The sequence below is a fragment of the Hemitrygon akajei genome, chromosome 12 (genome assembly GCF_048418815.1).
Source record: "Hemitrygon akajei chromosome 12, sHemAka1.3, whole genome shotgun sequence".
In the NCBI taxonomy this organism is placed as follows: Eukaryota; Metazoa; Chordata; class Chondrichthyes; order Myliobatiformes; family Dasyatidae; genus Hemitrygon; species Hemitrygon akajei.
In genome coordinates, this window is record NC_133135.1 from 96,577,048 (window position 1) to 96,590,602 (window position 13,555).

Below are 13,555 nucleotides of genomic sequence, written 5' to 3' on the forward strand. Positions count from 1 at the left end.
TGCATTTTCCAGGGATGTGTTTAGCCATGTACAGGATAGTGAAGCTGATCAGTTGGTATGTGTTCTAAGACTGGAGATCTCAGTACATGTGTGATAAACAAAACAAAATGGTATGTCAGAGTTTCCATTTAATTCTGGCAGCTATTACTGCATTGAATCAGATGGATTTAAATTGGAAATTTAAGCTTCAAGTAGCAATAAATGAATAGAAACTAAGTAAAACTGTTAGTTGATCTCTCCCTGCTGAGGTATATATTTTGAATGATAAATGATTGGTTGAATTGGAAGCTACTACCTATTATAACTTTGATTTGATTGCATCCCTAACAGAGACAGCATCTGACCAGAGTGATATTGAGGGCAGGATACATGCACTGAAAGATGAGCTGAGGAAACGTAAATCTATTGTGGACAAACTGAAGAAAGAGCAAAAGAAACGTCATAAGGAGAGATTGAAAGCACAAGAGGCCAGTCTCATTAAACAACTAGAGGTGAGATTATCATCGTACCTTCTTACCTTGACTGTCCTGCCATTCTTTGATTAGGGCAATAAGAAAGTTGTATGTATATACTACTCCAAAATCAATTTGCTATCCACTATATGCATTGTTTAATTTGGAAAATTGTTGAGGAAATTAAGTATATGGTTATTCAAAGGACTTGATCTAGCTTTATTCTTTTTGTTTCTGTTCCATTGCTGGAAAATCCTTTATATCACCCTCAACTTATTTTTAAGGGGCTTTGCATTGCTATATTGCTTCTGAGTTTCAAAAGTCTTTGAAAAGTATGTAGCATTCAGTAGTGCATGAGGTTGTCTCTCCAGTTGCTGCTGTTCTGCTTTGTATCTGCTATGTGAAAGCAGCATGAGGCAATGCTTTATGAAAGTTCGGAGAAATCTGGATTGTTGCAGTCTTTACAATTTAGTCTTGAGAGTTTTTATGGTGTAAGGGTAGAGGGATCCTCAACAAATAATCTTATTTTTACATCATTTAGCCAAATTTATTTGCCATCTCTGAATATTTTCAGTTGTCAGCCTTGATTAATTTACCAGCTAATATTGGATTTATTAAGTTGAAAATGCTTTTGCTGATTTGTTGAGTTTGCAGCTGCTCCCTTCGTATGCTGATGAAAAGATGCTTCTGATATTCTGAGACGTATGTGATTTTTGGACTGTGCTTTATATTGGTTTCCTTTAGTTTTTTGGTGTTTTCTCAATTGTGCCTGGTTGGCATGTGGGTGATCTGTAAATGTTTTGTGTGTAAAGTGGGGGTTGGGGTTTTGATGCTACTGTCACTGTTCTTTTTTGCAGGTGAGGGGGTCGGGGATTGTTATTGTCATTTTTTTCCCTGTCGGGGAGCAGTGTGGATTTAGTGCTATTGTCCCTGGGTTTTTTTTTGCAAGTCAGGGAGTTGGGGATTGTTATTGTTGTTCTTTTTCGTGCTTATGGTGGGGGAGAGTTGGTGTCTTTTCTTTCATCAACTCCCATGGTCTCTCTGTATTTCAGGGCAATCTGGAGAAGTCAAATATCAGAGTTGTACGTGCATACTTTGACAATAAATTAATCCTTTGAACATTTAACCTTTTTCTTTCTCTTGTATTACCAGTCCTATGATGAATTTATTAAGAAGACGCAAGCAGAACTGAACAAAGAAGTGTCCAGTTCCACCAAACCACAAATCAAAACCCCTTCCTCCATTGCTGCTGAGAAGCCTAAGATTAAACCACTTTCTCTACAAAGGTAATGTCACTGGGCAATACAGCCTTAGATGGAAAAAGACTTCTCAGAATATTGGTAGTATTACTGTTTTAAAAGTTCAACATAATGGAATGCCTACATACCCTATTGAAAGTACTTTTTTAAAATTAGGTTGCACTTGACTGTCCTTCAATTGTTTAGCAGACTTTTTAAAGAGTAGTATTTTCCACTTAGGAGGTGGAGCATGGAACGACGTCAGTGACTTTTGAAATATTATTGAACTGAAACAGTAATTCTGTTTCTCTCTTTTTAGATACTGCTTGACCTGCTGAATATTTCTGTCATTCTCTTTAGATTTCCAGCATCTGTGATATTTTGATTTCTGTTTTCAAAAAGTTTACCTAAATTTCTAGCAGATTTTCTTTCAATAGCTGATTGTTCCATCCAGTGACATAATTCATTTTATTCTGCAGTTTAATGATAATTTGTAAAATTTGCTGTGCTTCTGAGAATGTGGGATTTGGCTCAGAAATGTTGTGAGTAGCTTGCTGTAACATGCACAGAATCAGGCAGAATTTCTGAAAAGAAAAGCAGTCTACAATGTCGATCAGCGATCGTTTGTCACTGCAAAATTCCAAAGACAGTATGATATTTATCTGCCAAGCTCTGAAGCTCAAAATTTGATTTCTGCTTTTTGTTTTCAGGACTGAATCTGCAAAGAGCTGGAAATCGCTTACTGAGGGTGAAAGATCTAAAGTGTCATTGAGTTCCGTTGTTAAACAGGGTACGTCTGCATCTCAAAGTGTTCTCTCTGTAAACACCTGAGATGACACATTCCAAAAAAAACATGATAAAAGAAAGTCTTTTAAGTTGAAAGTTTACAAGTATAAACACCTTAAAAATCAGTTGAACAACTAAATTGTGTTTCTAAAAATAAAACCTACCTGCCTATTTCCTAAGCCAAACTCGTAGAACCATAAAAGTAAGTATGATGGGAAGTGTATCTGTGATGGTCTAGAAAAGAGCTACCCATTCCAATTCCACATCCTACCTCGGGCTTTGTAGCCCAGTTGATCACAGCTCTTCAGATATTCATTTACTTTTTAAATATGAGGGGAATTTATGCCTTTGAAGTATTTCAGATCCCTCTACCATCCCCTGAGTGAAAATACTTTTTAATACTGCTAGCAGTTACTATACACCTCAGTTTTTTTAAATACCCCTGTTCAGGAAATAAGTCCTTCTCATTTCTGCCATTTAATCTTCTCAATTTTATCCATCTCACGACTAGAAAACAACCCAAACTTATCTAGTCTTTCTTCCATAGCTACAGTTTTCCAGGCTTGACAATGTCTCTTGTAAGACCTACCTGGAGTCCCACAATCCAGGCCATTCATATGGTATGGTACTGAAGGATTACTCTACCAATAGAGATGCAATGGTAATCAGAAGCCTGTCTGGTTTTATGAATGTAACAAATAATGTAGTCCTAATTTTAAAAAGAAGTAGGAAGTGTTCTTCCTGGAGTTCTGGCCAATGTTTTTCTGGCAACCGACATTTAGAACATTATCTAGTCTGTAATCTCTCCATCACTTCAATCACTTTCAGTTGCCTGGCCCAGATCACTTTATTTTCACTATGGATTTGGTGTTTATACACTTCCATCCCCTTTCAGGAAGGCCTTAAAGTTCTGCTTTTTAGACAACAGACCTTATCAGTTCCCCTTCATCACCATCTTTCCTCATATGGCAGAACTAGTTCTTACTCTCAAGTTTGACTTGGGCTCCTCCCACTTTCTCCAAACTAAAGGTATAGCCTCAGACAGTTGCATGGGCCCCAACTAAACATGCCTTTTCAGCAGTATATATGGGACAGTCCATGTTTCAAGCCTTCACTAGTAACGCCCTGGCTTCCTGCACCGTGCTGAGCTTGTTAATTTTATCAACTTTGCCTCCACCTTTCATCCACAATTTACTGGTCCATCGCTGACATTTCTATTCCTTTTTATTTCACTGTCTCTCACAGTTGTCTTGACTATACCTCTTCCTACCGTCACTTGAAAAAGGCTATCCCCTTTTCTCAGTTCCTCTGTCTGCACCGTATCTTTTCTCAGAATGAAACTGACAATACCAGAACATTGAAATGTCCTGAATTTTTTCTTCCAACAAGTGGGATTTCCCTTACACCACATTCAATGCTGCCTCACCTGTATCTCTGCTATTTCCTGCACATCTGCTCTCAACCCTTCTCCCACCGCCCTACATGCCTCCATATCCTTCTCCATAGCTTCCACCATCTCCACTGGGATCCTATTACTAATTATGTCTTTCCCTCCATAACCCTCTTGTCTTAGTGACTCCTTTGTTCATCATCCCTCCCCACTGATTTCCGTCTGGTATGAGCATGCGTAATAAGTGCTACATTTAACCCTACACCTTCTCCCTTCTCCACTGTTCAGGGCACCAAACAGTCCTTACAGGCAAGGCGACACTTCACCAGCAATTCTGTTGGGGTCATTTATGGCATTCAGTGCTCCTGGTGCAGCTTCTACATCAGTGAGACCTGACAGATTGAGGCACTGCTTTGTAAAGCACCTTCGCTCTATCCGCCACAAAAGCCAGGGTTTTCCAGTGGCTACCCATTTCAATTCTACTTCCCATTCCCATTCTGTCAGGTCTGCCCATGGTCTCCTTTACTGCCACGATGAGGCCAAACTCAGGCTGGAGCGGTAGCACCTCATATTCTGTCTGGGTGATCTCCAACCTGATTGCATGAACATGGATTCTCTCCTTATTTCTTCCCTTATTATTTCTGGCTTGTGCCTGTTTCTTTCCATTCTCATCTGATGTGTCAGCTGTTTATTCTTGTCCATAGTGGCTGCCTGGCATACTGAGTTAATCTAGTTTTCTATGTGTGTTGCTCAAAATTTCCAGCATCTGCAAATCTCATATTTAGTTTGTGATCTCTTTGCTTTTTGACTGTCACTGTCTTTTAAAACTGGATTTAAGTATTTTTTGTTGCAAAGACTTCAGGAAGCTCTGACATCTTGAATAGCAATGCTTAAATGTAATATTTTTCTTTAAAGAAATTAATTGAGCAGCATTGATAATTTTTTGTTACAGAGCAAAGATCTTCAAGTCCTGATGGACAGAAATCCAGCTGTCCCAGTGAATTTCAAGTATCGGAGAAAAGCAAGTCCACACTCATTGATAGTCGAGCTGATGATTTCTCTATACCAATTTCCATACCTGAAAAGAAATCTCAACTGGATAATGTACCAGCAATCTTGCCTCAAAAGGCAATACCTGAATTTAGCCACTTGCCAGATCCATCTGTCAGCAGGTCAGAGAGTGGGTCTAGTGATAAAATAGTGTCTAATTATCGATCTGTGCAAGATGATGTTCAGGAAGAACTTGAAAATATAAAATCAGAAGAATCTGAAATAGATGACTTATTTGGACTTCCTGAACAAAATGATAAATCTGAACCCTTGCTAAAATTAGATGATAAGAAACCACAGCCTCTCTGCGTCCCTGAGTTTATTCAAAAATTGCCACAAGAAACAGATCTTCCTAAAATTGAAAAGTACCCTTTTCAAATCGAACATTTTGAGAAGAATTTTGAGGATCTGAAGGATGAGAAATGCTACTTGGGTGAAGAAGGCGGCTCTGAAAAGGAGGATCATTCAGCTAATTCTATAAAATTTATAGAATCGATTAAATACGATACTTTGGAATATACAAAGTCTGATCATCAGACTTTAGATAAAATATTGTCAAAGAATGATTCTCATCCTCAAGAGTTAGACCACCATTCCCCAGGAAAAGAGACAACTTACTCAGAAGACTTTGAGTCATCAAGACAGAAGTTATCTGTAGACTTGGACGAAAATTTGTGCATTAAAAGTTTTAGAGGTGATGTTGAATCTGTAACTGTCCATTCCACAAGAAATGAAAGTGTCACTGGACTCCAGGTGCTGTCTGATCTTGACCACTCTAAACAAGAGGAAGTGGATGGAAGAACAGAGCGTTCTCGAAGTGCTTCACCAGTTATCAGCACAGATGACGAAATCAGTGAGCACCTAAGTGAAAAGTCCTTTTCAAGTTGTGATAGTGTGCATTCAGAAAAATTTGTAGATTTGAAATCAATTCAGAGCAGAAATGTAGAGCACGGTGTTACAGAAACTGAGGAACAGACACCTGTGCCATCACACTCTCCTTCTCCTTGTCACACTCCTACATCACATGAAACTGATGAAATGCAAGAATTCCAAATTGGTGATAGAGTTTTAGTTAGTAGCATCCAGCCAGGCACTCTACGCTTTAAGGGAAGAACCAACTTTGCAGATGGGTTTTGGGCTGGCGTAGAGCTGGATAGGCCAGAAGGTAATGGTAATGGGATGTATAATGGGGTTGTGTACTTCAGATGCAAGGACAGGTATGGCATTTTTGCACCTCCCCACAAGATTTCTCTTTTACCCAAGTGTTACGATAAGGCCATCAATACTGTAAAAGATGAAGAAGACCCATTATTAGAAGTCAAATTAGATCAAGATCAAGACAGTGGGGAAGAAGGAAGGCCAGAGCTTCCAGAAGATGAATCAAAGCAGCAAAAAGAGTGTGGATATTACCTCAAGAAAACCTCTGATCAAATTGATTTTAAGTTGACTCAGTCTGAAAACAATTTAAATGACCCAATTGCAAACATTCTGTTTTCTGAGTCTATTACCATTGATTTGGTTCATGATAGCAGTAAATCTTTAAATGATCAGAATTTAGAGAGTGTGCCTGAATTTCGTAAGGAGGAACAACAACCCAATTTTAAAGATCAAGATGAAACGCTCAGTGTGGCTGATGTATCCATTAAGAAGCCACCCAAAATTACACTGGAGAAGGACGCTGATTTCCTCACTGAGTTGTCTGTGCATTCTCCCAGTGAAACAGAATTATCATCTCCTGTTCATAAAAAGCCACCAACCCCTCTCTTGGATCTATTGAACAAGGAGAAGAAGCAACTTGAGGCACAACTGAAAGTACCAAACCTCAGTTCTGAATCTGAAAAAATGTTTGACAGTGAGGATTTTAAAGTGGAGGAGTCAAAGGCCATTTTTGAAGACAATGAAGACTTCAGAAAAGAACAGAAGGACAAAGAGACAAAAGCTAGCTCTTTGGCTGCTGATATCCTGTCTTCCTATCTGAAAGATGCAGTCAAACAATTCCAGCAAATCAAAAAGGCTAAAGATGAAAAGATTGAATTAACTAACCAAGAGTTATGTCTCAAATCAGCTGAAGTATCCTCACCCAGGACATCTCCCAAGTGTATGGAGGTACAAAGTGGAGCTGGTGTTCAGTTACAGACTTCAGCTGAAAGAGATGACAGTGACGAGGATAAAGAAGAAATATTATCTCCAGATCTTTGTCCTAGACCTGTATGTATTAATTTTCAACCAATATTTTGGGAGGGGGGATAACTTTTTTAAAAATGGAGATGAAGTATCTATGACAGAATTATAATCTTATTGTTTAATCTCATTTCTTATACTTCTCATTGTTTAACATGGAATAAAAGTTAAAAGCAAATTTTCTTTCAGGTCACACTGTCTAAAATCTAATTTGTAAAACTCAACAGTATTGTCAGAGGATTTCTGTGGTTCTTCAAAAATATCTCATTCAGGATCTGATGAGAGGAATACCTATTTAACCCCTTCAGCTGCTTTTAACATTCAGCAAGGTTATGACTGATCTATGACCTAATTCCTTAAACTCCCCTTTACTGTATATCACTAAATAGTTTTGATTCGCTGAAATCCAGTATCAGATATGAAATTAATAATTGATCTGAGGTTAACTAGCATTTCAGAAGGAAACCTCAAACTTTGCACGCAAAATGCTTCCTAATTTTACTGTTAGAAGTCTTGGTTGTAGAAGTCCTAGATTACACCTGCTAGTCATAGAAACTCTCCTCAAAAAGCAGAAATGATTTTTCTCAGTTTAATCAGCAGATCCAATAAATATCTTAAACATTAATGCAATTATCATTTAATCTTATTAAACCCTACATTGAATATTCTGATTATTAAGACTGGAATCTTTTTTTGCAGTGCTGCTCTGCTTCCATAAGCCATAAAAATACAGTATACAAAATTACAGTACACAGGTGCTGTCTGGCCACAGCTGAGTGTAGGCAAGAAATAGGCTGATAATTCCATAAATGTAAATTAAGGTAATTGAATCAAACCTTTGTGGATCCCCTCAACAATTACCGCTTTTGAGTACTTTTTACCTTGCCTATTAGTTTATGTGTATACAGACCATCCAATTAATAATGTTTGGTAAGACAAGAGGCTGAGATGCTGGAATTTATTCAGTATCAGCAGTCTCCTGTGTCTCTAATGGTTATTTGGTAGAGGTTTCTGCTGTATATTTGGTGATATTATTATATAATCATGACTTGTACAAGAATCTCTCACCCTATCATTGCCCCTCCCTGGAACTGTTATAATTTTTTTAGAGATCTCTAAAATTTGCACTTATTAATTTTAAAGGAAAAGGTTTTATGAGAAACGTGACTTGTGGAAAAAGTGCTGTAAATTCTCAACAAACCAAATCCAACAGCACTCAGTAGAGAAGAGAGAGCACGATTGCATTATTGTTAATAATATTCATTTGGACAAGCAGTCTCTTCATGGAAGTGTTAGAAGTCCTCTTACTTTCTATATTTATAAATACACATGATGTAGCTAAATTGAAATAACTGTGGGCCACTCAGACAATGGCATTCTGGATAATGAGAAAAATGGATTCTGTCTTTGACTATTTCGTTAATATTTGGACAATGTTGAAAGAAAAATGTATCCAACAGTTAAACAGTTATTAAAAGTAAATTAAGAGAATCCATTTTTTCTAAAGTGCCAAACACAAATGCACAGTTAGATGTCGTAATCAGTTTTCATTTTAGTTTAAGGAAAGTAGATTGGTTTCACCACAACCTGACTGACCAAAACAGATTATAAGCAGATCTTCTCCTGTCTTCCTCAACCCTTCACGCATCACTAATACTAAATTTCCCTTGATTGGAGAAATAACTATTAGAATGGACATATTGATGGACTACATTGATACACATAACTCTTCTTGTTTGGAATGTGTGGTTTATTAATTAAGGCTTCTGAAAGTACAGTAACATTCCAGTAATTGCTATTTAAATGATGCTAATAGTTCCTCATCCAGTTCACTAGGTGTTCCCTGAACTTCCTTTCCACGTAGCAGGGCCACAGTGATCACTCCCCATGAACCCTACTGGTTCACTGGAAAATTTATTATAACATGCATATAATTTTTGTTTACTAAAATCTGTTGGGATATTAATAGGAGTAATATCCAATATTGTGGAAAATCTACTACTCCTGCACTCTGAGAGTGCAGGATTATCAGAGCTATACTTTGAAACCTATTGCCAGTAAAGAGGTTTTTCTCTTTTAGACTGAGTGTTATGAATTATTTTTAATTAACTTAAAAAGGTACAGGGTGAGAAGATGAGAATCATTCTTGTTGAATTGGAAATTGTTTTGTTTTTTGGGTTCCAAGTGTGTCTTGTCACATTTGTACCAATCTTTGGCAAATTGGAAAGCACAAGATCATTGCCACTTTCTAACCTATTACACATGTTGCTTAACATCTTTTCCAGATTCATGTTCTGCAGCCTTGGGTTTAGATTCCACGTTTTATTTAAAGCTTGTTTTGCCTATTTATTTATTTATCTATCTATCTATTTATTTATTTATTGCTTTATGATTCTTAATTTGCTTCTGTTGTCTGTGACAGGGCAGTCCAGTGTTTGGCACGAGTGGGCAGGAAGAATTGGCCAAGCGCCTTGCGGAGCTGGAACTGAGCCGCGAGCTCCTTGATGATCTGGGAGATGACCAGGACTGGTTTGATGAAGACTTTGGATTAAGTTCTCGCAAAGTGCAGCAGCCAGGACCAGAGCTAGAGCCACAATTACCAAAGACTGTGGCTCTGAAAATCCGTGAAGAGCAGTATTTTGCTATACCTCATGATGCACTGGAGGTTGAGAAGTTAGTTCACACAGCTGCTGAAGAGCTTTGGAAGTGGCAGGAGTTGGCACACAGTCTCTGGGATATTCAGTTACCCCAGGATTATTTTGGAAATAACAAAGGACAAAATGTAGAAAGTGTCAGCAAAAGAGTATATTGTGAGGTGAGCTCAAAACACAAGTTGTATCTCATTAAGTAATACCCTAAAATGAATCTGGATGACTATGTACATAACTGATATAGATCTTGTAATGAGAAGTCATACAGCACAGAAGTTGCATCTTCAGCCCACCATGTTCCTGCTGTACTAATTCCATTTAGCAGCACTTCGTCCTTAGCCTATTATACTTGGTAACTCAAGTGCTTATCGAATTGCTAATAAAATATTAGGAATTTCTGTTTGCACTATCTCTTCAAGCAGTACATTCCAAATTCCAACCTCCCTAAGTTTGAAGAAGCTCTCTCTCCTGTTTGACCCTACCAAGAGCCTGCATAGGCACAAGCCTCCGAACCACAACAAAGTTGTGGTTCTCGTCTGCCTCCTATTACCAAAACAGTTTTGTACCCAATTTGCTAACTTTCCTTGGGTCCCATAATTTCCCAAGTGAATTATCAAAATATCACTGATTCTCATGTAAATCACCTCAATTGCACTGACCTCATCAATATGTTTAGTAACTCATTCAAAAAACTCAATTAAATTAGTCAGACAAAATCTCTATGAGATTCAGTTTTTCCAAGTATAGATTAATCCTATTCTATAATATGAAAAACTGTTGCTCAAATCTAACTTCATACTGCCAAACTCTTTCTCCTCTTTATATATTACTGAAATTACACCCTAAATATTCAAGTGCTCTAGAAATGGTATAGAACATTAGAACGAAGGTTTTAACCAGTTAACACTTTCTCTTCACACATGTGTTTTGGGTCTCAGTGAGAAAGTTATCAGTTTATTTTATGAACTTATTTATTCTACTAACTGTCTATACAAGTGAGTACTCTTGTATCTTTTGCTAACTTTAAATCTTTTCATTGCAGTTCATAGAAACATAGAAAATCTACAGCACAATACAGACCTTTTGGCCCACGATGCTGTGCCGAACATCTACTTATTTTAGAAATTACCCAGAACCCTCAATTTTATTAAGCTCCATGTACCTATTCGGGGTCTCTTAAAAGACCCTCTCGTATCCGCCTCCACAACCATCGCCAGCAGCCCATTCCACGTACTCACCACCCTCTGTGTTTTAAAATACAAGACTTGCCCCTGACATCTTCTCTGTACCTACTTCCAAGCACCTTAAAACTGTGCCTGCTCGTGTTAGCCATTTCAGCTCTGGGGAAAAGCCTCATTATCTCATTGCTTCTCAGTATCTTATACACTTCTATCAGGTCACCTGTCGTCCTCTGTCACTCCAAGAAGAAATGGCCAAGTACACTCAACCTATTTTCATAAGGCATGCTCCCCAATCCAGACAAAAACCTTGTAAATCTCCTCTGCACCCTTTCTATTGTTTCCACATCCTTCCTATAGTGAGGTGACAGTACTCCAAGTGGGGTCTGACCACGGTCCTATAAAGCTATAATATTACCTCTCGGCTTTTAAATTCAATCCCACAGTTGATGAAGGCCAATGCACCGTATGCCTTCTTACCACAGAGTCAACCTGCACAGTAGCTTTGAGTGTCCCATGAACACAGACCCCAAGATCCCTCTGATCCTCCACATTGCCAAGAGTCTTACCATTAATACTATATTCTGCCATCACATTTGACCTACCAAAATGAACCACCTCACACTTAACTGGGTTGAACTCCATCTGCCACTTCTCAGCCCAGTTTTGCATCCTATCAATGTTCCGCTATAACCTCTGACAGCCCTCAGCACTATCCACAACACCTCCAACCTTTGTGTCATCAGCAAATTTACTAACCCATCCCTCCACTTCCTCATCCAGGTCATATCACAAAGAGAAGGGGTCCCAGAAAAGATCCCTGAGGCACACCACTGGTCACCGACCTCCATGCAGAATATGACCTGTCTACAACCACTCTTTGCCTTCTGTGGGAAAGCCAGTTCTGGAACCACAAAGCAAGCTCCCCTTGGATCCCATGCCTCCTCATTTTCTCAATAAGCCTTGCATGGGGTACCTTAGCAAATGCCTTGCTGAAATCCATATACACTACATCTACTGCTCTTCCTTCATCAATGTGTTTATCACATGCTCAAAAAATTCAATCAGGCCAGTAGGGCCTGCCTTTCAATGAGCCATGCTGACTATTCCTAATCATATTATACCTCTCCAAATGTTCATAAATCCTGCTTCTGAGGCACTTCTCCATCAACTTACCATCCACTGAAGTAAGACTCACTGAGCTATCTCAACTTCCTTTCCTGAATAAGGGAACAATATCTGCAACCCTCCAATCCTCCAGAAACATTGATGTTGCAAAGATCTTTGCCAGAATCTTTGCAATCTTTTCCCCACCCTCCCATAGTAGCCTGGGGTATATCTCATCCGGTCCTGGTGACATCCAACTTGATGCTTTTCAAAAGCTCCAGTACATCCTCTTTCTTAATATCTATATGCTCAAGCTTTTCAGTCCGCTGTAAGTCATCCCTACAATCGCTAAGGTCCTTTTCCAGAGTAAATACTGAACCAAAGTATTCATCAAGTACCTGCGCTATCTCCTCCAGTTCCATACACACTTTCCACTGTCACACTTGATTGGTCCTATTCTCTTGCGCTTTATCCTCGTGATCTTCACATACTTGCAGAATGCCTTAGGGTTTTCCTTAATCTTGCTCACCAAGACCTTCTCATGGCCCCTTCTGGCTCTCCTAATTTCATTCTTAAGCTCCTTCCTGCTAGCCTTAAAATTTTCTAGATCATTATCATTAACCTAGTTTTTTGAATCTTTCGTAAACTTCTTGACTAGAATTTCAACAGCCTTTGTACACCACAGTTCCTGTACCTTACCATCTTTTCCCTGTCTCATCGGAACATACCTATGCAGAATATCAGGCAAATATCCCTTGAACATTTGCCACATTTCTGCTGTACATTTCCCTGAGAACATCTGTTCCCAATTTATACTTCCAAGTTCCTGCCTGATTGCTTCATATTTTCCCTTACTCCAATTAAACACTTTCCTAACTTCCTTGTTCCTATCCCTCTCCAATGCTATGGTAAAGAAGAAAGAATTGTGATCACTATCTCCAAAATGCTCTCCTACTGAGAGACCTGACACCTGACCAGGTTCATTTCCCAATACCATTATCAAGTATAGCCTTTTACAGTCTTATCTACATATCGTGTCAAGAAACTTTCTTGAGCACACCTAACAAACTCCACCCCATCTAAACCCTTTGCTCTAGGGACATGCCAATCAATATTAGAGAAATTAATATCTCCCACCACCAGGACCCTGTTGTTATTACACCTTTCCAGAATTGTCTCCCTATCTGCTCCTCAATGTCCCTGTTACGATTGGGAGGTCCATAAAAAAAACACCCAGTAGAGTTATTGACCCCTTCATGTTTCTAACTTCCATTCCACAGAGACTCTAAATAGACAATCTCTCCATGACTTCCTTCTTTTCTGCAGCCGTGTCACTATCTCTGGTCAGCAGTGCCATGCCCCCACCTCGTTCCCTCCCTGTCCTTTCTGAAACATCTAAAGCCTGGCACTCGATGTAACCATTCCTGTCCCTAAGCCATCCAAGTCTCTGTAATGGCCACAACATCATAGTTCAAAGTACTCATCCACACTCTAAGCTCATCCGCTTTGTTCATAATACTCC

General features: G+C 38.8%; 1 protein-coding gene across 4 annotated transcripts in view; it reads left to right on the forward strand.

Moving 5' to 3' along the window:
- cep350 (centrosomal protein 350) overlaps positions 1-13,555 on the forward strand; it is a 277,088-nt gene that overhangs the window by 254,720 nt on the left and 8,813 nt on the right. For all 4 annotated transcript variants that reach the window (XM_073063710.1, XM_073063706.1, XM_073063707.1 and 1 more), the window contains 5 exons: positions 331-491; positions 1,605-1,738; positions 2,401-2,480; positions 4,819-7,124; positions 9,520-9,912. In XM_073063710.1, coding sequence (XP_072919811.1) covers positions 331-491; positions 1,605-1,738; positions 2,401-2,480; positions 4,819-7,124; positions 9,520-9,912 — 3,074 coding nt within the window. The remainder of the gene's footprint in view (positions 1-330; positions 492-1,604; positions 1,739-2,400; positions 2,481-4,818; positions 7,125-9,519; positions 9,913-13,555) is intronic.